Source organism: Trachemys scripta, chromosome 3 (genome assembly GCF_013100865.1).
Source record: "Trachemys scripta elegans isolate TJP31775 chromosome 3, CAS_Tse_1.0, whole genome shotgun sequence".
In the NCBI taxonomy this organism is placed as follows: Eukaryota; Metazoa; Chordata; order Testudines; family Emydidae; genus Trachemys; species Trachemys scripta.
In genome coordinates this window covers 54,952,196-54,978,755 of record NC_048300.1, presented here as the reverse complement: position 1 = coordinate 54,978,755, position 26,560 = coordinate 54,952,196, and the positions used below count along the sequence as shown (strand labels likewise).

General features: G+C 39.7%; 1 protein-coding gene across 1 annotated transcript in view; it reads left to right on the top strand.

The window, feature by feature from the left end:
- Positions 1-26,560, top strand: part of BABAM2 (BRISC and BRCA1 A complex member 2) — a 324,027-nt gene that overhangs the window by 46,583 nt on the left and 250,884 nt on the right. Inside the window, exons 3-4 of the mRNA XM_034764779.1 lie at positions 3,542-3,618; positions 23,645-23,739. Coding sequence (XP_034620670.1) covers positions 3,542-3,618; positions 23,645-23,739 — 172 coding nt within the window. The remainder of the gene's footprint in view (positions 1-3,541; positions 3,619-23,644; positions 23,740-26,560) is intronic.

Sequence of the window (26,560 nt, the reverse complement as noted above, 5' to 3'; positions counted from 1 at the left end):
CGCAAGGCAGTAAGAGTGTGATTTACATCTCTTTATTCCCTTGCATTGGCATGCAGGATGGGCTGCTTGTATATTCAGTTTTGTTATCCATTTCATTCTGTTCGACTTGCGTTAGCAGCTCTTGTGACAAACTATTTGATACATTCAGCGCTTTAATTTCAGCTTCAGATGGTATGTAAGCACTTGCCCTATTGAGAAAATTATTAAAAAGTTTTGGTTTTTTTCCATTAGACTTTCTGTATCAAAATTCTGAATTGCTTTATAGTCTTTTTCCCCCCTTTCTGTTAGTGAGAAGTAACTAGTTCCCTTTAGATGCACCTCTGAAAAATTTTTGCTTAGTTACTCAGCCAATCACAGTGTATGAAATCTCTTGTGTAGCCTAGTCAAAAAGGGGTAATTTGCTTTAAAAAAAAAAAAAAAAAAAAAAAAGACCATGAAAGCTGTCACTTTCCATCACCTCTAGATCAGTAAAATTTAAAAACATGCTAAGTGAGCTAGAATAACCTAGGAAAAATACTTAGTGTTGCTTTTAGGGACATTAATATCATCAGATCACTCTTTGATTTTAATGTCATTGTATATTGTACTTTTCCCTCAAGTATTTCCAAATTGCTTAGTGTGCTAAAAGTAAAGATTGTATTTGCAAAATCAGAAATTTTGATGCACGTTTTAAAAGCTACCAAAATATATTGTCTTAATGGTAAGGGTGACAGGACCCCTATGACCTGTGATATTTCAAAATAAATTGCCATTGAATATTAACTGCTGTTGATGTGTTAGTGTAGAAGCTTCCAAAATAATCTTTTTTTTTTTTAAACTCATTCATAAGGGTTTGGTTTAGATGCTATGGTAATGGGTGCCTTAGAAATGCTTTGAAACTATAGACTAAGATACTCATAACCAGAGGCGAGAACTGTTATGTTTCTAGTCATAGCTGTGTATGCACTGACATAGAGTATTCCTTTCTACCTTGATGTTCTTACCTGCGCAAGTAAAATAATATATCTTCTTAAAAAACAAACAAGCAAACCAAAACAAACCCCACAACTATGATATTTTCTTACTCTGACTACACTGAGACTTTGATCCTGAAAGTCCTCTCTGAGCCTGATCCCACACCCATTGAATCAAGCTCTCTGTGCATAGCAGGGAACACAAGGTAGAGGCTACACATGGGCACAAATAAGGTTAAACAATAGATGTAGTGTGGTGAGCAAAAGTCAGTCTGAAGCCCCTGCATGTCCTCGACTTAGCTTTCCAAGTGTAAGGTAAAACAGAGGTGGGGTGCAGGGAGAGAATGGTTGTGTTTTAGTACATTGGTTTTCAGACTGCGGGGCATGTCCCCTTGTGGGGGTGGGGGTGCAATGAGGATACTGGGAAGCAAGTGATGGGATGTGGGGCTGTGTCTGGCTGGGTGTCTGGGCCAGACCAGGGCAATAGCAGGGAGAACTCATAGGGAGTCTCCAGCAGATGCGGGGGAGCGCAGCCACATCCTGTTCTGGCAGCAGCCTGCTCCTCTTCCCCTCCTCCCAACTTGACCACTTCTTGCTTGCTCTCCCTGCTACTGCCCAGCCCTGGCCCAGACACCTGGCTGGCTGCAGTCCTTGTGTATTTACTCTTTGGAGCCTGTGGGTGTGAGAGGCTCTGGGAACGGGGGAGGGAGGGCGGGCAAGGAATCCCGTTCCACTTCATGCTGCCATAGGTTCCTCTGGGATGGAATCAGACGGATCATGCAACTACCCCAGATGTGAGCCACCTGTTCTCAGTGAGTCACTTTCTGCCCTGGATGGGTAGGCGTCGGGGAAGGAGGAAGGATCTATGGAGAAGGGGGGCACAGCAAAAAAGATTGGAAATGTCTATTTTAGGAGAAATGAGCTTAAGCACCATTCTCAATATGCTAATGAGGCACTCCGCTATATGCACTACTCACTCTGACCTCTCTTCTGCTGCAAGACCGGTATAATTTTGCATCTACATAGCTCTCGCTGTGCAGGGGTAGGTGTCCCTGTGCTATCCTCCTTCCCACATTTTACTTTTTTTTTTTTTTTTTTTTTTTTTTATGTACGTGATCTGGTGGGTACTAGGGTGACCACCCATCCCTAATTGGGTAGGACAGTCCTGAAATGTACATTTCAAGTCCTGATCCCGGGCTGAATGACACTGGGACAACATTTGTCGTGGATTCCCTGCGGTGCTGCTATACATCTGCCCAAGGCTCATGGGTGGTGCCAGCCTCTTCCTGGTGTGTGTGTGTGTGGGGGGGGGGTCTGAGTGGGCCTTAGCCCTCCCTCGCCACGAGGCTCCACCACCTGTTCTTCCTCTTTCCTCCGAGGCCCAGAGCTGGGCAGTGCAAAGAGCTGCCCAGGGAGCCTGTGCAGTTGTGTGGAGCCCTGGACCCACCACCTGCCCTTGGAGTTGGGACACAGGCCAGGGGCTGCTTTTGGGCTCTTATCACTGCCCAGCTCTGGCAGGGATGGGGTCTCAGGGGGAGAGGAGGAGTAGGGGGCAGGGCCACAGAGGCAGCGGGGCTCCTGCATATGTCCTGTTTTTTCATTTTGAAAAGGTGGTCAGTAGGGTACTGCATTGGGACTCAGGAGATATGGGTTGTATTCGTGACTCTACCACTGATCTCATGTGTGACCTCGGGCAAGTCACTTCACTGCTCTAGGCCTCTGTTTCCTTTCCCACCTTTTGTCTGCCTTGTCTGTTTAGACTGCCAGCTCTTTGGAGCAGGGGACTGACTTAGTATGCATTTGTAAAGTGCCTAGCACAATAAGACGCAATCTCAGTTGGAGCCTTTAAGTGCTACAGTAATAAAAATAATTTTGTACACACACACTAAAATATTTTTTTCTTAAATGACTTGGTGCAATCACTAGTGTTGTTAGACCATGGGAATGGGAACCTGGAACACCTGATTTCTAATCCCAGTTATGTCACTAATTTACTGTGGTTTTGGGCAGATCATTTAATCTCTCTGTTTTATTTTCCCCAGCTATCAAATGGGTAAAAATGGCTGTGAATTTTTACTTCATTTAAATTCCCATTGCATCTCAGTTTCTTCAAAGATAGAGACAGGGAGTACAAGTCTGTTGTACTGTTGAGTAAGTCAAGGAGAGCTGACTGTTTCTGTACTACATGAGTTAGAGTGGTTGGTGGGTTTGGAGGCTGATTAAAGTATGTCATTGTGAAGTGTTTCAAATCAGGGAGCTGTTTTCCTGGGAGATCCTTTGGTGCTTCAGACTGGTAGAGAAACTGCTGTTTATTGGGACAGGTCTAGATGTCTCAAATTTTTGTGTGAACTTATGGATGGACTGAATGGAATGGAATGAACTTCCAGCATTGTGGCTTACTCCTCCCTCCCCACTTAATCTTTTTGTTTTTCCAGAAATGTGGGGAAAGCAGGACACTGTCAGCCTTTCCATAAGAATTTCTACTATACCATCTGGGTAGTGCTCGCTCATTTCATTTGTATTTTGTTAAGCATTGTTACTGTCTATCACTATTGTTTAGAAATTCCTTTTCTTGTTTTCATTTTTAGCTGTACCTCTTTGACGCCTGGACCCAGCTGTGATCGGTTTAAGTTGCATATCCCATATGCTGGAGAAACACTCAAATGTAAGTTAAAGCCATTTATATCACCCATTCTCTACTTCTCTCAGCCCGTTTTATGTCAATCACAATGCTCTGTGCTTACAACTTAATATTTCCCAGTGTTTCAAACTTTGCCATTTTATTGTGAGTCTTGTGATATTTGGTGTCATCTTAAATCTCCAACTTCTGGAGTCATGTGACTATGTGAAAATCTTAGCTTTCATTTAAAAAAAAAAAAGAAGTTTCTAGTTTTCATAGATGCAGAGTAAAGGTTAAAAACCTAAAAAGACACCAACATTTATTATTTTTAAAAATGTTGTGATTAAGACAGTCATAATTTTTGGAGGCCAGACTAATGCTCTTGGAATGCTTTGGGTTGACAATACTGATTTCCTCTCTGGTAGTGAGGATTTTCTTACTGGTACAGTATTTGTTATATTGTATAGTGACACAAATAACTGGCACAGATTGTCATGCTGGGTGAAGCAGTGAATTTGATTTTAGTGATTAATACTTTCAGGGCTCATTTGGCTATCAAATCTTCCTTTCTAAAAGCCATTTCTAGTGATAGATGTTGGTTTGTTTGATCCTCCCATTGTTGAATGGGTATTTGATTGTAAAAAATTAGACACTATACGAGAATATTTCCTTTCATGTTTTTAGAAGACAGGAAAGAATTTTTTCATCTTCTCCGTTTCCATTCAGCTACAGGTGAAGAATAGTAGAAGTTGTGAGGAGGAATAACTTTAAAGCAATAATAAAGTGACTGATCTATCTTGGCTATCAAATGCATATAAAAACTTGCTTTATTGTTTCATGGTGGTGATTTTGCTTCCATAAATGTATCTGACTTGTGAAGATCACACTTTCATGGAATTTCATGTAGTGTTCATTCAGCTGTAATGATCAAAAAGTGTCCATGTGTCTGTGTCTCAAATCAATTCTTATAGCCTGTCAAAGGGTGACTTGCCCTTTAAGTGTGATTGGTCCAGACCTACCTGTAACACTTATTTTCTCCATCTGTGTGAGGTAAGTCACATGATAGGTGGTGTGGCTAAATCAGATGTTCTGGGATGGAGATAAGACAGAAGCCTGTGGAGAGCCTGAGGGGGAGAAGGGGGAATCCAGATATGAACCCATGGGGAGCTGCTGCTGCTTGGTAGAGACTCAAAGGACCAAGGAGTGCCTGGGCCCAGCTTGAGACTAGAGGGACAGAAGACTCTTTCGTGTTTGTTTTGGACTTGGATATCCTGCAAGAGGCACTTTTTCTTTAATGACTTAGCTAAATAGCCAGGTCTCTGTAGCAAGTTATCACTGCAACCAAAACAAGCTGAGAAGTTGGGAGGCTCAATCTAAGTGAGAAAAAAACGAGGCAGTGACTAGCCCAAAACTGGACCTGGTAGGAGGTGCAGCTACATAACCTAAGGGCTTCTCTACATGGGAAATTGGTGTGCAGCAAGCCAGTGTGAGAATTTATAGTTCACAAGTTACTCTGCACTAACTCCCTATGTGAACACTCTTGTACTAAGCTAAACTGCCTGAGGGCACTTTTGGTACATAGCAAGAATGTTCACTTGGGGAGATAGTGTGGAGTAACCAGTGTGCTGTCAGTTCACACTCTAGCTTGCTGCACCCTAATTTCCTCTGGTCTTCAAGTTGGAACACTGTATCATTTCTGTGTGGTCTACTGGCTTGGCTTATTGTAGCTTTGCTTTTATCTGTAAAGTTTTCACTTGCCATTTCTGAAATTCATCATTCCCTCTCAAATTTTATTTAGTAATTAGAGGTGGGTCATCATATTTTTTTTATTTAGGTCAGTCAATAAGCAGATGGATAGTACGTATTTTATTCACAAAACATGCTGTTTGTATTCTGGTAGTCACACTGATCTAGAGAGTATGTGGTACAGTTTAAATGCTGATAATTTCTTTGTACTTCAGTATGCATTAGGACTTTTTATCTGATTGTACAATACCTTAGAAGCCATACTCCTTTTACAAACAGCAATCAACAGAGTTAACCTTCTATATTGTTACAAATATTTTAATGGTAGTTTGACATTTACAGCAAAATCTATCATTCCAGGAATTTACTTTAGATAGGCCATGAAATTTGTTTTAGTTTTTCTGTTTTGTTGTTATAGTCCGCCTAGACTCCAACATGACTGTCAGGATGAAGTGTATATTTAATCTGCTGTTCTAAAAGTACCAAAATGTTGCTCAGGATTCATCACAGAAATATGGGTAGATGCTTCAAGAAAGATGAAAATAGAATCTTGGATGCTAGAGATTACATAGAACACAGTGGAGCATCATAAATGTGGATATTTCCACCATTAATTTAGCCTAACCCCTTCAGTACATACTACTTTGGCACATGGTGGTATTTTTTCCTAGTATATGAAGAGGACAACTATGTCAACTAGCGTTCCTTACTTTTGTGTACATTGTAGCCTCTCTGTTTAGAGAGATGTCCATTTTTAGCTAAAAAATAATAATAAAATTCTTCAACATCCAGGGTGGCAAGTTCAACCCCATTTTAAAGCCTTGAACAACCTACTTCCATATCATATTAAGTGCCGTAAAAAATGTTAAAGACTTGCTTTGTGGTCTCTGCCAGAGTGCACTGAAGGATCTTAATAGTGCAACAGCAGGTTTGAGAATGTTTCCATAGTTTCTGTGGGGATATAACACTGCTCTACAGCCAAAATGCTTCTGAAATAAATGTAGTCAAACTTTACTAATTCTGGGTCACTGAGAACGAAAATGATGCTTAAAATTGTTGATTGGCTCTAGTTTTCAAGATATGCTATTGGGTCAGTATATACGACCCTTGACTTGGGAATGGCGGAGGATATGTGAGTTATAAAGGGAAGGGATCTCAATTTAAACCAGAAATGACTAAAATACATCTTTGACTGGATCTATGAATAAATCTATGACTGGGTTTGGATAGTACTTGCTTTTTAGGCAAAACAATGAATGATGCAATCTGAAGCTGGTATTGCATCCTACATAATACGAATTGCATCATGTTATTCCTAGAAGTCATGGATGATGCAATCATAACGAAGCTTACATCACTCTGCTGAACAAATTGCCCTATATCAGCTCTAGAAATCATACAGTGTCGTGCTCTCTTATTTGTCAGTGTTTGATTTTGCAAAGGGACACATTTCTGTTTAGGCAAAGTGAGCAGAGATGCCTCGTACTTGTGTGAACAGTGCAGATAACTTCTGCTATGTTTGTGGTGAAGTGACTTCTGCATCACAAAAGCGCAGTATAACCACTATGGTTAAGAAAGCCTATCACCTTTATTTTGGCTGCAAAATTGGAGATCAGGACAAGAGGTGGGCCCCACACATATGCTGCAACACTTGTGCAACAAATCTATGCAAACATTCCATCAGCTATACGCCCAGTACCCCACGGAGAAGGACTGCCGGTTCCTGATGCACCAGAATCATTCTCACTTGAGTCAGACGAGGAAGAGGATGAGGATGAAACTTCTGGTCCTGAACCATCAATGTCACAGGACCCACATTTTCTCCCATCCTCCTCCTCCTCTGAACCACACCTCATAACACAAGGTGAACTGAATGACCTTGTCAGGGATTTGGAACTACCCAAGTGTAAGGCAGAGCTGTTGGGCTCCAGACTACAGTGGAATCTCCTGGCAGGTGATGTTAGGGTTTCCATGTTCCGTGACCGTCAAAAGGATCTTGTCCCATTCTTCTTCATGGAAGGTTATCTTGTAGCCTGCAACAACATTGATGGTGTGATGACAGCCCTCAACGTCGTTCACAATCCAGATGAGTGGAGACTGTTCATTGATTCATCGAAGACGAGTCTTAAAGCTGTTTTACTGCATGATGGCAGTGTTTTGCCATCAATTCCAGTTGGTCATGCAGTTCATATGAAGGAAACCTATGACAACATGAAACAACTTTTGAGGTGCATAAACTATGACCAACATCAGTGGCAGCTTTGTGGCGATTTGAAGGTTGTTGCTCTCTTGCTTGGTCTGCAGACTGGATACACAAAGTACTGCTGTTTTCTCTGCGAATGGGATAGTCGTGCAAGAGATTCCCACTACATCAAGAAAGATTGGCCACTCCGACAGTCATTGGAGCCTGGGAGGAAAAGTGTTCAGCATCCACCACTTGTTGAATCAAGGAAGATTTTGTTACCACCCTTACACATCAAGCTGGGTCTGAGGAAGAACTTTGTCAAGGCCATTGATAAAACACAAGCAGCTTTCAAGTACCTCCATGGAACATTTCCAAGGTTAAGTGAAGCTAAGATAAAGGAAGGTGTCTTTGTTGGTCCTCAGATTCGTGAACTTCTTCGAGATGATGCATTTGACCATGCACTGCGTGGCAAGGAAAAGACGGCATGGAAAGCCTTCCAGTTAGTGGCAATAAATTTTCTCGGAAACAACAAGGCAGACAACTACAGGTTGTTGGTGGAAAACCTCCTCAAGGCATACAAAAGCCTTGGTTGCGACATGTCACTAATGATACACTTTTTGCACTCTCATCTAGATTTTTTTCCACCGAACTGCGGAGCAGTGAGCGATGAGCACGGCGAGCGATTTCACCAGGACATTGCAACAATGGAGAAACGCTATCAGGGCAAATGGAGCCCATCAATGCTTGCAGACTATTGCTGGACAGTGACAAGAGATGCTCCATTTAATGAATACAAGAGACAAGCCAAGAAGCGCCGAGTAGACACTGAATAGGACCAAACTATGTACATAATAGTTTTTTGCCTTTTGTTTCATAATAAATTTGGTTTATATAACCCTTTTGCTGATTTTTAAAGTGTTACATAAACAGGGCAGGTGAAATATTATCATGTAAAGCAACCATAAACACATGAAAAGACCTAGGTTTATAATTTATGATTAAAACTCTACTATCTACACAATATACACAGACATAACATGTAAAAACTTAAATATCTTAGAAACAGTAGCCAATCAGTTGTTCTAATTGTCATATTTGAATTCAGCACATCAAAATACATAATAAATAGCACATTTTATCTCTGAAGCAGACGACTTCTCAAAAATTGTAGACCAGTGTAATAGCTCCCTCATATATCACCTGCAGAGCTCTGTTTTCAAACAGTTCATTGAAAGATTGTTTTTGAATGCAGAGAGAACAGAGTTGTTCCTTATGAGGGAAAATTTCACAAACAAGCGAGCCGTGTGCAAGGAAGTAGGCGTACAAAGTGCATAGTGGTAAACACAGGTAGTAAGCCTAGGTTTGGAAGACTGTGCCTGGAACTGCCCTTATTACTTATCTTTGTGGCATGTGCATTGAACTTTGGTATCAAGATGGAAATGCCATCAAATCAGCTTTTCTTCATTCACCGTGTTTCCAGTTTCCATGATTTAAAAAACCAAAACAGCCAATACCTGCATATAATCATGTTGTTAACCTATACACTGATTAAATAAAGAACGTGATGCAAATAAGTATTTTGTTCAGACAAACTGATTTTTTATATTATTAATAATAATTGATGAACTGAAGTGTTAATTCTTCTCAGCATTATGAGTTTAAAAATGCTTATGAATCATTCATAGCATAAAACAATATTGTGGCTCACACAATAAAGATTTGTGCCAATGGGCATAAGAAAGGGTTAATAATATAGAGTTTAATAAATAAGTCTGTGACCACTATGGGGGAAGCCTGCCACTGTAGGCAAGCAGAAATCTGTAAAAACTCCCCGAAGTCTGTTGCCAGATCTGTTTATCTTTACAAGGCAGAATAATTCTGCAAAGGAAGATTGCAAAATCTGGCAGTAGAAAAAGGTAGGCTGAAATGGTCAGGATCTCCTGTATCTAGGGTATCGTGCCAAACATAGGCTGAAGTGTCTGGTTCCTTTGTGGTTTGTGCTACATCCTCTTTGCAACAGATCAGGTTTGTGCGGATCATCAATCATAACTGCTGCCACAATGCAAATACCCTGGTACTTTGTTCCAATGTGTTGAAAACAGTTGGCATACTTATTTAGGGAAGTACAGCTGTACAGTCACAGTCTTGTTTTCCAGAATATCAGGAAGCTCACAATTGTTACTGTTATTGCTTTTCTCCTTGAAAAAGGGGAAAAAATGTACTTGTAGCAAATTCAGTAGGTGCTGGCCAGCAACTTAAAGTCATGTTTTTGACAGCTTTGGTAACATTGAGCAGCTAGCAGTTCAGAATGGTCTTTTCTATCATTTTTAATAATTTTCTTCAGTTTCAAATGGGGATTTATTCTGTCCTTCAAATTTCACATTCAGTTCACTTTTGCTTTTTGCTTGCTGTGGTGTTCTTGGAACATTATCTGACACCAGCCCAAATAAGGCCTTGAGGATCTCCACTGTTTTTTACTTCATTTAAAAGAGGCTTTTATACTGGAGAACACTTTGTATTATATCAGGCATAAATATAAATCAATTTGCCTATATTGCATATGTATTTTAATAAAAGATTTAGTAATTTGAAAACTATGTTATTTTAAAGAATCGTGGACAGTCCATCTTCTTCTGGCGGGGAAATAATAATTTTGTCTTGTTGTTTTTATGATCATGACAGAGTGGATGCCTTAATGGTTTAAACCTCAGGCTTAACCTTCTTATAATTGTGTATTAAAGTCATAGCGGGGTCATCCTGGACCTTCATTCTTCCAGTGTTCTATGGTGTTCCATTAAACTCCACAGTTTGATATGATAGCATCTTTCAGCTGTGACCTTAAAATCGTGGTGCTGTCTGCTTTGCATGGCTGTTAAATACCCTATGTCAGTTTTCACAAATACCATTTTTTCAAAAATAGAGGTTTGCCTGATTGTCCTTGGTCAAAATTCCAGCCCCTATTCTAGTATAAAATAAATGTCTTAAATATCAGGTAACATAGAGGCTGCTGTACTGATTACATTATTAACTTTCATATTTATTTCAATTAAAAGACTAATTTTTGACTCTGAATTCTGTTTGTATAATGCTTGTTTTTAATTAGGTTATCTCCTTTTTCCTTGAAAGAAAGAAAGAAAATTGTCCTCTTTTAAAATGACTTCACATCTCATTGTTCCCAGTGAGCATGAGGCTATTGGCTGCCCTCAGTTAAGATGTTTTTTCAAAATAGCCACTGCCTCCCATTGCTCCTGAAGGGAATGAAGTCAAGTTGCTCTCAGGGATGATGATAAGCCCTTTGTCCTATCAAGAGGTGGAGAGGAACACCGTGAGGAGCAGCTAGAGTGACCAGATGTCCCGATTTTATAGGAATAGTCCCGATTTTGAGGTCTTTTTCTTATATAGGCTCCTATTACCCCTCCCCCCCCACCTCCATCCTGATTTTTCACATTTGCTGTCTGGTCACCTTAGGAGCAGGTGAATGGAGGCAGTAGCCATCTTAGCTAATGACAGCCTATGACCTTCTTTCCACTGAGAAAAATGGGAGATTGGGAGGGCAATTTAAGAAGGGTAGCTGAATTGAGGGCAGTCTTTTGCCTCGGTTCCATTGACAATAATAGATGACAGCCATTTTGAAAGAGGACAGTTCCTCATGGAATTCTCTGAACTAGAACATTACTTATTCAGCCTCTTTCATTTATGAAGAATAATGGAGAAATGACAATCCTAAAAAAATTCTTCAAATGTAGCCTATGCACAAGGTTTCAACTATATGGGAAGTTTTGAAGAGTCTGTTATATTCTCATTATTAACATAATTAGGTACAAAAACAGTCAGAAAACACATAACAGGGAGATTGAATCCTTGCTTCAAGGGCAAAACTCTGCCTTAACTCTGGAGCTGCAACTGATGTCTCCATAATTACCAACTGAGCTACCACATATGCCAAGTACAGGGCAACTTCTTGTTCTGAAAAATTAATTATGGTTTGAGAAGAAGTGTTCACTGCGAGCAGGTTTGTTAATATTTTTGTTGGGTTTTACCTTTATGAATGATAACCATAATTCTAGTATTTCTTAATGCCCTGTTTTAATTATCAGTCCCCGGATCATTGTACTTTTGCCTCATTGAATCCTGTTTTTGTCTTGTTTCTGATTTTTTTTTTTTTCCCACTCAAAAGCTTTCACTACTTTTCACTGCTAAGAAATTCTGATAGAAGAAAATTCTATGCTGTTCACATTTCTTTTTTCAGGCGTTGTGCCTCTCTTTGTCCTTGAGTGCTGTCATCTGGAATTTAACGGTGATTAAACAATGTGTTGCCCTTGTGATGCTACCGTTCTTCTCTGTGGCCTCTTGAACTATAGTATTTTTATCTTACTCTTCCTGATTTTCACTGTTTTTATGTGAGTGGTTTACAGATCTGAGCTCTACTCTCACCACTTCATTTCTCTTCCTTTATCTTGAAGAGCATTTTTTGTCTCCTCTGAAGACTAATTTTTCTTTTAAAAAAAATTTTTCAGTCCGATTTCTGTCTCACCGCTCCTTATTCAGTTGAATCACAGAAACTAGCGATGGAATACTAGTGGGTCACCCAGTCTATCCTGCTCTCACCAGCCTGTTCAGTAATGTTCCCCTCAGGACATGTTATAGTTCTGTATTCATTCTTTTCCCTAGTGCAATACGCTCCTCTTCTAGTTCTCTTTGGCCTGTTTCTTCAAGGGGGGATCCTATGTTACTCATTGCTTATTGGTTCTGCAAAACTGTTTGTACCCTCTTGATACGTTTTTGCCTCTTTACTGATTTATTTGCTTATCTGGAGTTATTTTTACTTTAGATCCTCTTGTTTACCTAAGTCGTAAAAGTAAGTTTTCAAGTTAAAGTATGATTTGAAAGATTTCCATAATTAGGCTGCAGCATGTTTTTCTAGTATTTTATATAAAGCTTTGAATATTTTTCACCAGAGGTGGTTAATGCCTTGCTTGAGCTTGGAATAGGCATTGAGTTCTTGGTTCCTGTATAGTTAGCTCCGTTGGCAGGCTTCTTCTACTTGGGGATACTCTTTCACTGTTAAATCTCACCGCTGGGAATCTTCCAATAATAGCCTAATTTTTTCTTTGCTTTATTTCATCTTATTTCTGGTTTATAATCGCTGTTCCATTCTAAACAGTCATTCTCCCTCATTTCTATCCCTAGCATGCCCTTGATTTAGATGACATTTTGACTTTTCTCTGTCCACTATTCAGCCTGCCTTGAACAAGTAAACATATGGCATCATATTTCCTTTTTTAAGCCAAAGGTTGCAGACAGTAGATTATTTCTTTAAACAAGAGAAATATCCTTCAAGACAATTCCACCTCCTTTTTTGCTGTCCTAGACTTGGACCTCCCATTTGCCTCCACGGTATGTATCCCGTTCATTCAACTTACCTCCTTCAGTGTCTGACTCTACTTATCATTATTCTGCTCCATGTCTGGTGAAATCCTCATCTATATCTTCATCTTCTCTTGCTTTGACTATTGCTTCTCTTTTTTTATATTCATAGCAATTACCAACATCTTTGGAAATCTGCTGCCCATCTTGACAGATGAAAGGAGACATGACAAAGTTGGTCCATCAGTGCTGCTTATCAATGGTATGGGGAAAGAGCCCGATGTGTGATCAGCAAACCTTCCTACAGTGGATACAGTTGTCTGTGGGCGAGGACTGGCCTGCCTCCCAAGGTCTGTGAAAGTGAGGGATCAACCTGCCAACCTTAAACATATTCTCATCAGCAACCACGCACCGCACCATAACAACTCTAACTCAGGAACCAACCCATGCAACAAACCTCGATGCCAACTCTGCCCACATATCTACACCAGCAACACCATCACAGGACCTAACCAGATCAGCTACAACATCACCGTCTCATTCACCGCACGTCCACCAATGTTATATATGCCATCATATGCATATATCTGTGAGATGCAGATTGTCCTGTTTGTACAGCCCTGTCTCCCTCTGAAATGTGGTCCAGTGCCCCACAAAACAAAAACCTTCAACATCACACCAGTGATGCAGGCAGGGGTTTAGCTCCAGTATTTTCTGCCTTCTCTCACTTGTGGGACCAGAAGGTTGTCTAAAAAGATCATTTGGATGTGCTCGCTTCCAAGATCCCTGAAGTCTTCTATAATCTGCGCTGTTCCACACAATGCTGAGTCATTGCTTCCAATATATATCATCACTAATGGAGAACTACTTCATAAACCTGTCCAACCTTGCAGTTACATCTCATATTTTCATTCCAGGGAAAAAGCACGCTATCCTGTTTTCCTTGTGTCACTTGCTGAATTCTGCATCTACTCATCTTAATATAGAGTTACTGTTGACTGTGGTTTGACTTCTTAGGATGATTGAAGAATACCTTGTGGTGGCTACTTGCTTCATACTGCAAGGACACCCAGCATGTATGTCCCCTGCAGCTTCCTGTTCTGTTCGTCTAGACACAGGTTCCTTGGCAGTTGACTTTGCTGAGTATCTGATTACGTGAAGTTGAATGCTTTCTGGCTCTCTTTCCTCTCTTAGTCAGAAATTGCCGGTCTGTTTCTTTGGTTTTTACTCTTTCCAGTTCTCTTAACACCAGTCCCTCTTCTTGTGGTGTCTGCGGCAACAGCATTGGATTCTGGTTGTCCAAGAAGTCTTCATTTTCTTGAATGCTGGGCAGTGTTGAAACTTCCACTTTCAGACCACATTTTCTTCTTCAGTGTGGCCACTAACTTGCACTTCATGCACCAGGACTCTCTTCTATCTTCCAGCACAAAAGAAAATCTAGCAAGTCCAAGGCAGGTCACATGAGATGTTCCTTGTTCATATTTGCCACCTGGTGTAGAGCCAAACATAAAATGGAAAACCCAAACTTCCTTCAAAACTCCCCGTTTACCTGCTCAGGAGTTCACTTGGCACATGACTTGTATACTGAACCTTGCTGCTCAGCTCCTTTCCCTTGCTACCAGGGAGGCATTAACCACTTGAGACTTCAACCCAGGGGGCTGATCATAGACCCAAATGTCCCAGTCCCACAACCCTCACCAAGACACAAACAGCTGTCTCACCTGACCTGTTCAGAGGCCTACAGCCCAGCCTCATCACTCCCATGGAGTACAAATAAACAAATGGATACACTGAACACATTACTCCTCAAGTGCCTTTACCTGCTAGCCCAAGATTGACAGCTATGACCTTCAAAACTTTCATTAATAATTGTTTTGTTGCTGTGGAGTCGTCGTGTCAGTTGGTGCTTATATTATCCAAATTCATTACTGATCCTTAAACTTGCTCTTGATTCTGAAAGAGTTTTAAAACTGATAGTATGAAAGTGACAGTTTTCTTCTCTCTCGCTCTTCCGCTCTCTCTCAAAATCCATTTATAAAATGAGTGTATGATTAGTAGGTAATGCATGAGGTATCACTAGCTACTTGAGATATTGAGGGTGGTCTAATGGCAGGTACAGCATGCTGCCACACGGAGATGTTGGTTCAGGTTCCAAGAAACTGAGCTAGGTACCGTTTGGAGGAGTTGGAGGCAGCAAATTCAGCTATTCTGGAGAAAGAATACATTGCAATGCTCTGTTTGAACCCCTCTTCAGGTGACTCAATAGTTGGGCTGACAGACTCCATAGAGGGACCTCTTCAAATGTGCTCTGTGTGGGGCTTTTGAGTGCGGAATTGGATGAATGTTTCTTTAGGAGTATACACAGGGAGAGCTGAATATCAGAGATTAAATCTGTCATGCAAAGGTGAGAGCAGAATTCAGCCCTCTGTATGTTGTAGTACAGAATAGGATAAAGATGAACATTAGCTTTAGCATTAAACTTTATTTTTCTTTGTTTTCTGGGTTTAAGTGAGACTTCTAATATTATCTGGCTGTAATTTTTCATGGCTTGTTTATAATAACTAACGTCCTTGGTCATAAGAAGTTAATCACTCCTGATTTCATGTAGTCATAAATTGGTGTTTCTTTAGTCCCTCTTGTAAAAAAAAAAAAAAAAAAAAAAGTGCATAATGTTAATTCATTCTTCCACTGCAGCTGTTCTCAAACTGGTCTGTTGAGTGCTTGTTGGTCATCCACAGAGACAATTCCATTCCTTTTTTAATCTGTTAAATTGTATTATAGAATCTAAAAATACATTTCAAACGTTATTTATCCATGTAAGTAATTTCTATAGTTGCAAGAGGCATGATACAGTATATGATTGGTCCCTTCTTTTGTTTGCAAACATGGGAGGGATGGGCATGCCCATCCCTATCTGCCTAGTAACATGTGATCCACATTATGGAAAAAAAAATTGAGAACTATCTTACCTCATGTTGTACCGTTCTTGTACTTAGGCTGGATGACTGAGTGTCCCCTGGCACTCCCATAGGCAGCACATATGGGTATGGGTCCTCCCATATGAGAGGAACCCCTGCCTCAATAAGTGATTTCAAGAGGTGCCTGTGAGATGTGTCTGTCTTCCAGCCTCAGAGTGCGGGAAACTCTTTAGTAACAGCAGCAGGAAGGGAGGGAGCTACATCTATACCCTCTGTATTCTTCACCTTGAATGGACTCTTACAGTAGGTGTTAACTGCTAAACAATCTGATCCACCTGGTATTTAGCTGTGACACTCTGAGTACCTTACCCAGACCTGAAGAAGAGCTCTGTGTAGCACAAAAGTTGTCTCTTTCTCCAGCACAAGTTGATTCAATAAAAAATGCTACCTCACCTACCTTGTCTTTCCAATGTATAAATACCGTTGAAAGCATCGAACTAATGACTGGAAGCAAAGAGGAAAATTATTGTGTTTTCAGGATTGATTTGGAAAAAAGTGGCTGAAGAAAACAGTATGACAGGGTTTATGTGCTACTGTGATAAGGGGCCTAACTTAAGGTGACCTCAGCTGGTGATAATGTATGTCATCTGGTTAGAGAGAGAGCTCAGTCCAATACACTGAAGGGCTTTCTACGTGAAGAGGGAGGGCATTGATTTTTAATGTAGAATTTCTGTCCTCTAGGAGCCTTGATTCACACATAGGGTCTGATGTTAAGGACAGTCCTAAAAACAGCCTTTTGTTAATTGTAGACGCCAGAAAACTGTAGAAAAGAGTATTGCAATAAACTGTATTAAATGCACCAATGCTGTCACCAACAAAGACCTCTATGGCCACAAATGATAGGTAAGCACATAGGTTGCCCTGACCGGGCAACCGGAGCAACAGTGTCAAACTGCAAATTTGCTACCTCTTACCATAGCGTCTTTAAAACTCCGTCTTATTCAAATAGTATTTGGGTAACATCTAAACTCAAAAGGTTGCATTTCATAGGATCCTTATCTAGTAGCTATAGCACAAGACTTTGAGAGGCAATCAGTGTTCTGTGCTGGGTCTGCCATTGATTTGCTGTGTAACCTTTGGGTGTGGGGATGTCATACAACTTTCTGTGCCTCAGTTTCACCATCTGTAAAATAAGGATAATATTACACAGATATTGGGAGGGTTGATTCATTTGAACATATGAGCTCTTCCAAGAACGTAAAGGTTTTTACAGATGTTAAAAGTTCAGATTCTGATCCTGCAATGGGCTGTGCATGGACAGATCCCTGCGCCTGAATTAAATCCCATTGACTTAAATGGTGCTCAGCACAGTTGCAGAGATTCACTTGTGGAGCTCATTGCAGGATCAAAGCTTTTGTCTTCAACCTCCCTAGTGAGGTAGGTAAGTATCCCCACTTTATAGATGTGGGGGTTGGGAAGGAAAGGCATAACTAAATTAACTTGCACAGAATTATATAGGCAATGAATTGAAGAACTGGGAGTAAAACCCCTGGGTCATGATTCCTAGGTTCTGTGCTTCTCAACTAAAAAAGATGACATTATAAATGATTTAAACATTTACTGCATATACAGTTAATATTCAGGTTGGATTGTAATATCTATTATGTTTTCATATTTTTAGAGGTCGAAAATTTTCAGACTGAACAGATTTCTTTTGGAAAATGCTGCTCTTATGAAATCAAAACTAGGGCTGTCAAGCAATTTTAAAAAAATAATCGAGATTAATTGCACAATCAAAAAAATTAATTGTGATTATTCATACAATTAATCACACTGCTAAACAATAATAGAATACCATTTATTTAAATATTTTTGGATGTTTTCTACATTTTCAGATATATTTTGATTTCAATTATAACACAGAATACCCAGTGTAAAGTGCTCACTGTATATTTATTTTTTATTACAAATATTTGCACTGTAAAAAACAAAACAAAATTATTTTTCAATTCACCTCATACAAGTACTGTAGTGTGATCTTTGTATCATGAAAGTTGAACTTACAAATGTAGAATTATGTACAAAAAAAACCCTGCATTCAAAAATAAAACAATGTAAAACTTTACATCCTACAAGTCCACTCAGTCCTACTTCTTGGTCAGCCGATCACTCAGACAAACAAGGTTGGTTACAATTTGCAGGAGATAATGCTGCCTGCTTCTTGTTTATAATGTCACCTGAAAGTGAGAACAGGCGTTCACATGGCACTGTTGTAGCTGGCGTTGCAAGATATTTACGTGCCAGATGCGATTAAGATTCATACGTCCCTTCATGCTTCAACCACCATTCCAGAGGACATGCTTCCATGCTGGTGATGGGTTCTGCTTGATAACGATCCAAAGGAGTGCAGACTGATGATGCATGTTCATTTTCATCATCTGAGTCAGATGGCACCAGCAGAAGGTTGATTTTCTTTTTTGGTGGTTTGGGTTCTGTAGTTTCCGAATCAGAGTGTTGCTCTTTCAAGACTTCTAAAAGCATGCTCCACACCTCGTCCCTCTCAGATTTTGGATGGCACCTCAGATTCTTAAACCTTGCGTCAAGTGCTGTAGCTATTTTTAGAAATCTCACTGTGACGGGTTGGATCACAGAAACCCCCTTGGGAGCTGCCACCCGATGTGCAAAGACTACCCCTGCTTCTGTTTTCCCTGCCAGCTCAGGACTCCAGCACCCTGTCTTGCTGAGCCAGACACTCCTGTTTGGCTCCAGACACAGATGCAGGGTCTGAATCACTTGTCCCAAAGCTGCAAGTTTACCTGAAAACAGCTCACAGTAGAGTGTTTGTCTTTAGCACTCAGATGCCCAACTCCCAGTGGGGTCTAAACCCAAATAAATCCGTTTTACCCTGCATAAAGCTTATGCAGGGCAAACTCATAAATTGTTCGCCCTCTATAACACTGATAGAGAGATATGCACAGTTGTTTGCTCCCCCAGGTATTAATACATACTCTGAGTGAATTACTAAATAGAAAGTGATTTTATTAAATACAGACAGTAGGATTTAAGTGGTTCAAAGTAGTAACAGACAGAACAAAGTAAGTCACAAGCAAAATAAAATAAAATGCGCAAATCTATGCCTAATCAAACTGAATACAGATGATCTCACCCTCAGAGATGCTTCAGTAAGTTTTTCTCAGACTGGACACCTTCCAGGCCTGGGCACAATTCTTTCCCCTGGTGCAGCTCTTGTTGCAGCTCAGGTGGTAGCTAGGGGATTCTTCATGATGGCTCCTCTCTCTCTCTCTGTTCTCTTCCCCCCTTTATATATCTTTTGCATAAGGCGGGAACTCTTTGTCTCTCTGGGTTTCCAACCCCCCCTCACTGGAAAAGCACCAGGTTAAAGATGGATTCCAGTTCAGGTGACATGATCACATGTCACTGCAAGACTTCATTACTCACTTGCCAGCACACACATATACAGGAAGACTCACAGGTAAATACAGCCATCTGCAGACAATGGGAGTCATCAAGATTCCAAACCATCATTAATGGTCCACACTTTACACAATTACAATAGGCCCTCAGAGTTACATTTTATATTTCTAGTTTTAGATACAAGAGTGGTACATTTATACAAATCAGATGATCATACTCAGTAGATTATAAGCTTTGTAATGATACTTTACAAGAGACCTTTTGCATGAGGCATATCCCAGTTACTTACATTCACTTATTACCGTATTTTCTCTAAAACTATCTCAGTTACATTATATTGACTTATTATCAAGTTTTTATAAAACCATATAGACTGCACAACGTCACACTCACATTAGTACCTTCTTTGCATTTTGTCAGATCTTCAGTGAAAGTGTTCTTAAAACAAACAATGTGCTGGGTCATCATCCGAGACTGCTATAATATGAACTGTGTGGCAGAATGTGGGTAAAACACAGAGCAGGAGACATACAATTCTCCCCCAAGGAGTTCAGTCACAAGTTAAATTAACACATTATTTTTTTAACGAGCGTCATCAGCATGGAAGCATGTCTTCTGGAATGGTGACCGAGGCATGAAGGGTCATACGAATGTTTAGCATATCTGGCACGTAATTACCTTGCAACGCCAACTAAAAAAGTGCCATGCGAACGCCTGTTCTCACTTTCAGGTGACATTGTAAATAAGAAGCAGGCAGCAGTATCTCCCGTAAATGTCAACAAACTTGTTTGTCTTAACAATTGGTTGAACAAGAAGTAGGACTGAGTGGACTTGTAGGCTCTAAAGTTTACATTGTTTTGTTTTTGAGTGCAGTTATGTAACACAAAATATCTACATTTGTAAGTTAAACTTTCATGATAAAGAGATTGCACTACAGTACTTGTATGAAATAAATTGAAAAATACTATTTATATTGTTATTTTTACAGGCAAATATTTGTAATAAAAATAATAATATAAAGTGAGTACTGTACACTTTGTATTCCATGCTGTAATAGAAATCAGTATATTTGAAAATGTAGAAAAACATCCAAAAATATTTAATACATTTCAATTGGTATTCTATTGTTTAACAGTGCGATTAATCATGATTAATTTTTTTAACCGTGATTAATTTTTTTGAGTTAATCGCTTGAGTTAACTGCGATTAATCGACAGCCCTAATCAAAACATTGTGTAGGATTTTACTGATTTAGTTAAATTTTAGATGAAAATTTATCAGAGCTCTTTGTTTACATATGGCTACTATATTACAATAGTTGAAACAAAGCACTTCCACCTGCTCAAAACAAAATGTTCTTTTGTGGGAAATTTCAACTTTCTGTTCCATCTTAATGGGCCTAAAGTTGTTATTTCAATCAATGTAGCTGTTTTCAGATATGTTCCCTATCAAATTCCAGTGCAACATAGATTATAAATCATCATTATGTTTTGAAACACCATTAAACAGAAAAAATTGTGTAGAAATTCTTAGTGGATTGATTGAGTGGTTCAGGTGGCTAATCGTAGACTATAGAAACTTTCAGCTTTAGGTCACTGTTTCAAATCACTAGGAACGGTGTGAACGAAATTTGTTTCCATGTGATGGTGGTCTGGTGACTTACATAAAATGTGTTTGATGGTTTCTACTTCAGTTTCCAGTGGGCAAGCATTCGCATTAATAAAAAACAACATAAGTTGCACACTAATTGGCAGGGAGACCTAGGACTGAAGCCCATCGTGACTGAGCTGCCTTCATCCCTATAATAATAATACCTAGCACTTACATATCATTTTTGACTGTAGAACTCAAAGTGCTTTACAAAGAAGGTTAGTGTCATTATTCCTATTTTACGAATGAGGGAAAGTGAAGCAGAAAGAATGCAGGTGATTTAACTAAGATCATCCAACAGGCCAACATCAGAACTAGGAATAGAACCTGAGTCTCTTAATCACCCTATCTACTGGACCACACTGCTTCTCGAGGTGGTGCCTTTCAATGAACGTTGACACATTTACAGAATTTTAGCCGTTACAGATCCTCCACATTTCCCATCCTCTACCTGTCCCGTGAATGAATAGAGGACATCAGGTTGCAGGGCTGTTTATCCAGTATTTTTCATCAGCACTACATTAATACACACATTTTTGAAAGCTAAAAAACATCTAGAGGTTTTGTCTCTGTGTGGACAGAATTTTATATACTACTTTCCTGTCTTCAGTTTTACTGTGCTGTATGGGTTTTACACAGGTGATAGTACATAACAACAGGTTTTAGCTGTTGGCTTCTTTCTTTTCATGCCTGCTGTCCCAAAAATCTATTTTACACGCAGAGCTCGTGGAGCTACTGCCTATTATATATCTTCAAATGGAGAATGGAGTAGTTCAGAAGCAGGGAAGAAGTACTGAATGCAGTTTCTTTCAAAGCCAGTTCCTCCTGTTTAGCTGAGTGTAGTTCTCTGAAAGTTTACATGATAACAATCACATCTTGATCTGTGTAAACTGTGAATTTTATTTGACATTTAAATTTATAGTACAAACTAGAATTTTTTAACCTACTGTAAGCAGTCATAATCTTGCTAAGTAGTTTTGTTACATATTTTGAGATATTTAAGATGGGAACTCCATGTCAGAGATTGTGACCTAATTAATAGTCTTATTTAATTTCAGATGGCATTAATACACATTCAAAATAACATATAGTCCAGCTCTTTAGTATTTCCATTATATTCTGTTCCACTCAGTCAGGATGTGGTTAGTTGGGATGATTCCAGCTGATCTATTACGTCCTCTTCCAAATATTGTTTGCTGGGGAAAACCACTGCATGATAGGATGATAGGACCATTCCAAATCCATGACACTATCTGTTTAATACCCAGATTTGAATGACAGTCTGTGTCTCAGTCAATATAGATAGTAAGGTCCACAGAGATTTATACAGAGCTTAGAAGCTCCGTGCTTCCCTTAATTCTCACAGAGTTTACTAACTCACCTTAATCAAGAAGGCTGCTTAAATGAAGCTTGAGAGTCCTGTATCTATTAAGCGACTTCTACTGTATAAAGATTTGTTTTCTTATCAAAACCAGCATTAAAGTAGCCTAATGCATGGGGCTGTTGGTGTCATTTAACAAGATGCCTAAAACAAGTCAGTAAACTCAGGAATATTTAATGCATTTTAAAATGTTTGTTTTGTAGTTCTCTGTTCATGTGCAATGAGTGTGTTTTGTGCGATGTAAACAAAATGAAAAGCTTTCTTTTGAAATATGGTTATTAAATTTAGAAAGTGCTATAAAAAGGATACCAAGGAGTTCATATTTTATTTCCCTGATATTTAAATCATATGTAGTCAGTTTACAACTGCAGTGATGATTTTTTTCCTCCACAGCTGTCAACACTGAAAACCTAGGTCCAACAATTAACCCGGGGTCGGCAACGTTCGGCTCGCGGCTCGCCAGGGTAAGCACCCTGGCGGGCTGGGCCAGGCCAGTTTATTTACCTGCTGACGCGGAAGGTTCGGCTGATCGCGGCCCCCACTCGCCCCGGTTCGCCGACCCGGGCCAATGGGGGCAGCGGGAAGCGGCATGGGCCGAGGGATGTGCTGGCCGTGGCTTCCTGCCGCCCCCATTGGCCCGGGACGGCGAACCGCAGCCAGTGGGGGCCGCGATCGGCCGAACCTGCCGCGTCAGCAGGTAAATAAACTGGCTCGGCCCGCTAGGGTGCTTACCCTGGCGAGCCGCGTGTCGAACGTTGCCGACCCCTGAATTAACCTGTGTTCTGTCTCTTATGTCATCTTCAGTAATAGGGATTCTGCAAATGGTACTTACCTAACAGTTTTGTGATAATTCTTGAGACAGTATTGTTTCCGGTTTCCTCTCCCAATATTCACTGCATTGCAAATTTGGCTTTCTGTATGTCTACCTTAGGGTTTTATTCTGCCACCCATCACCATAGTACCTGAGTGCCTTCCTTATAAAATCAATAGCAAATCTACAGGTTTTCCTTGGATATGACTCACAAAAATACATAAAACAGATATCCTGGGCATTAATTTTTAATCACTTAATATCCCAGATGTGCTGCTTTGAAGAAGGTGCTATTTTAGATGGTTGCTTTTCTAACTATATCAGTGCTTCAAGGTATCCCCTTCTGGGATAAGCAGTGAGAAACCAAGCAATAATTTGTTACATGTTTTCTGTACCTGCACAGGAAGATGCAGTGCCTTCAAGAATTAACTTTATCATCCAGTACATCTGATAGTTGTGTTTTGCATATGACTTCTGTTAATTGAAAATTGACTTATTGCATTTTCCCTCTGCAGTACTTAGGATTTTGGGGATATGAAGTGGAAATAAACAGTGTTTTTCACTTATTTTTATTTCAGGGGATATAATTTTCAATGCCCACTACCCAGAGCTACCACCAGATTTTATCTTTGGAGAGGATGCCGAATTCCTGCCAGATCCCTCTGCCTTACATGTGAGTACAGCTTCAGTGTTTTTGTGATCATTATGTGCTGGAGAGAGACTTGGCTTTTGAGAATGGCTCAACAATAGGAATTTGCTAACAATGCAGATTTAAAAAAAAATCTTTTATTTCACTGTCATGTGGGTATGTAGACACTCTCTCCACTTTAAAACCATAATTATGCAGTCAACTAAATCATTTAATTTAAAAATGTTTTAATCAAGATAAGACCTCACATTCCACGTATATAATAATTTAAAATGTTCTACAGTACATACCTGTTTAAAAAAAAAAAAATCAGTTGCTTCTATTTAGCACCTGATAATTTTCTTTCTATTTAGCACCTGATTTGCTTCTTTCAGCAAAGGGGTAAACCTTTGCCTTGCCTTTAAAACATTATTTGGATTTTGGCAGAGTTTATTTCATGGCAGAGAATGAGGTATGACTGGGTTGGGTTTTGGCATTAGTCTGTATTAACACCAGAAAGTGTGGAAACCAGGTGGGAATATATTGTAGGCACCATTGAGTCAGTCAAGACTCTGAAAACTTTATACTTATAATGAAATGGTGTTGCAGTAAAGACAGAAGCATGCTTTGGGGAGGGGAGATAATAAAATCAGCACGTTAGATGGGTAATACTTTGTTGCACAGTGTTGCTAGTGTGGAAGAAAAAATACATACCATAGCCAAGTACCATAAATGCGAAATATACTGAATATTTAAAATTAGTCTTTAATAATAAAGCCTTGTACCTAGAAGTGAACTTTGGTTGGGTACTTGTGATACTTCTAACTCTGATATAGTAGTCACGTTAGTGTGCCTCCCTTATCAGACAAATATGCCTATAGCAAGGAGTTTCAGTCTTATTCGTGCTCAGTGGCTAACATAAGCAGTTCTTCTTACTTCTGTTGTAGTATTTTAAAGCTCAAATTACATTTTCAGTTTTTGCTAAATATTTTTTAGCTTACTGACTTCTTCTGTTTTGTTTCTAGTTCTATTCTCTTGTGAATGATACATAATACTAAGGAATCCATTAGTCATAGATACATTCCATATTGATCCATTAGTCATCAGTGTGTTAACAAAAATTCTGCTGGAAATGCTAAAATGGGTTTGTTCTGGGTCCTCATTTTTTTTTCCCCTCTGGGTCACTGATCTTTTCAGCTAACCAAGTGCTTTGTAAGTTCTGTACCTAATTCTGTATGTCTGAAACTTGAAAGATGTCATTGGGATACTGGACATGTTTTATCTCTTAGTCTGAGGCTGCAGAGTGGCTAACAGGTTATTTTAATTCATCTGACTAGCTTATTTGCTAGCAAGGAGTATCTATTTGTTATATTTTGGGATGTCTAACTTAAATTTCTTGATAGTTGGAATGTTTCTGGGACTTGGCAAATGGACTGTTGTTAATTTAAAACTGTCATTCATAAAACGGAAAGCACCAATTTCTTTATTACTGTTGCTTTTAAAACACTGAAAAATAAAAGGTAAAACATGATTTAAAAGGGACAGCATTTTTTGTACAGGGGCAAAAACGTCTGTCTACCACATAGAAAAGCTGAGTGCTTTGTTTAAATGGATCTAAGTTGTTTTGTACCGTTACATCTGATCAGGAATTTTATTTTATTATGGCCTTTATACATGCTTGGGCTTTTGAAGGCTGTCTTCTTAATATTCACATTATCTCTGTTCTCAAGCAGGATGCAGTAATCCAGTACTAACCGGATTTTATTAATTGTGGGCTACAGGGAAGTTAAATCAAATATAAAGAAGAATATGCATTGTAATAAGTAGAGTCTAAAATGTATTTTCATAATCTTTAATTGATTTCTTAAATTCTAGTAATTTTTACCCCTTAGTTCTTGTTTCACACTATTCCAAGCTTCTCAGTGGTGCTTATAGCAACATCACTTAAAGGTTTGTGTCTCCATCACGTACATACTCTTTACTTTGTATGTCATGTAACACAGTTTTTGCTGTATTAAAAAAAAATGATATTTGCAGCAAACAAGGGATGAAACACTTCAAGGGAATTCTGGGCATCTTGCAGAAGAAATATTTATATAAAATTCATTGCTAATTAAGTTGTGTGATACATTTTGACAAAGTATGGTATATCACCTTATCTTTAATGTAAACAGGAGTCCGTGGTCATGTCAACCTAGTCATTTAATCTGTCCAAAGCCGCCTCCTTCTTAACATGTCCCTTCTTTACTTATCTACCTTTTATCATGCAGCTCACCATCCTCTTTGCTCCTCAGAGATGCCAGCCTCAATGGCTGTTTGTCCCTTTCTCCCACAACCACCGCTTTTCTTTCTTCAGTGTCACTTTCTACACATGGAACCTCCTTTCTCAGCTGACCACAAAGCTTCTGCACTGTGGAAGCTGGCTACTCTGGACTGCTACTGTTCGGTCGCTATCCAGTTCAGAGTGGGAAAGTTGACCGTTGGACCCATGTTGATAGAAGTGTGCAGGGCCATTCATCACATCCTGCTCCAAAAGACCATGACTATGGGTAACGTGCGTGACATTGTAGATGGCTTTGCACAAATGGGCTTCCCTAACTGCAGAGGTGTGCTAGATGGCATGCATATTACAATTCTGGCACCAGACTGCCTAACCACCGAGTACATTAATCAGAAGGGGTATTTCTCTATGGTTCTCCGGCGCTTGTGGATCACCGTGCGCGTTTCACGGACATTAATGCAGGCTGGTCCGGAAAGGTGCATGACGGAGGCATCTTTCGGAACACTGGCCTGTTCAGGAAGCTGCAAGCAGGAACTTTCTTCCTGGACCAGAGGATCACTGTAGGGGAAGTCGAAATGCCCGTTG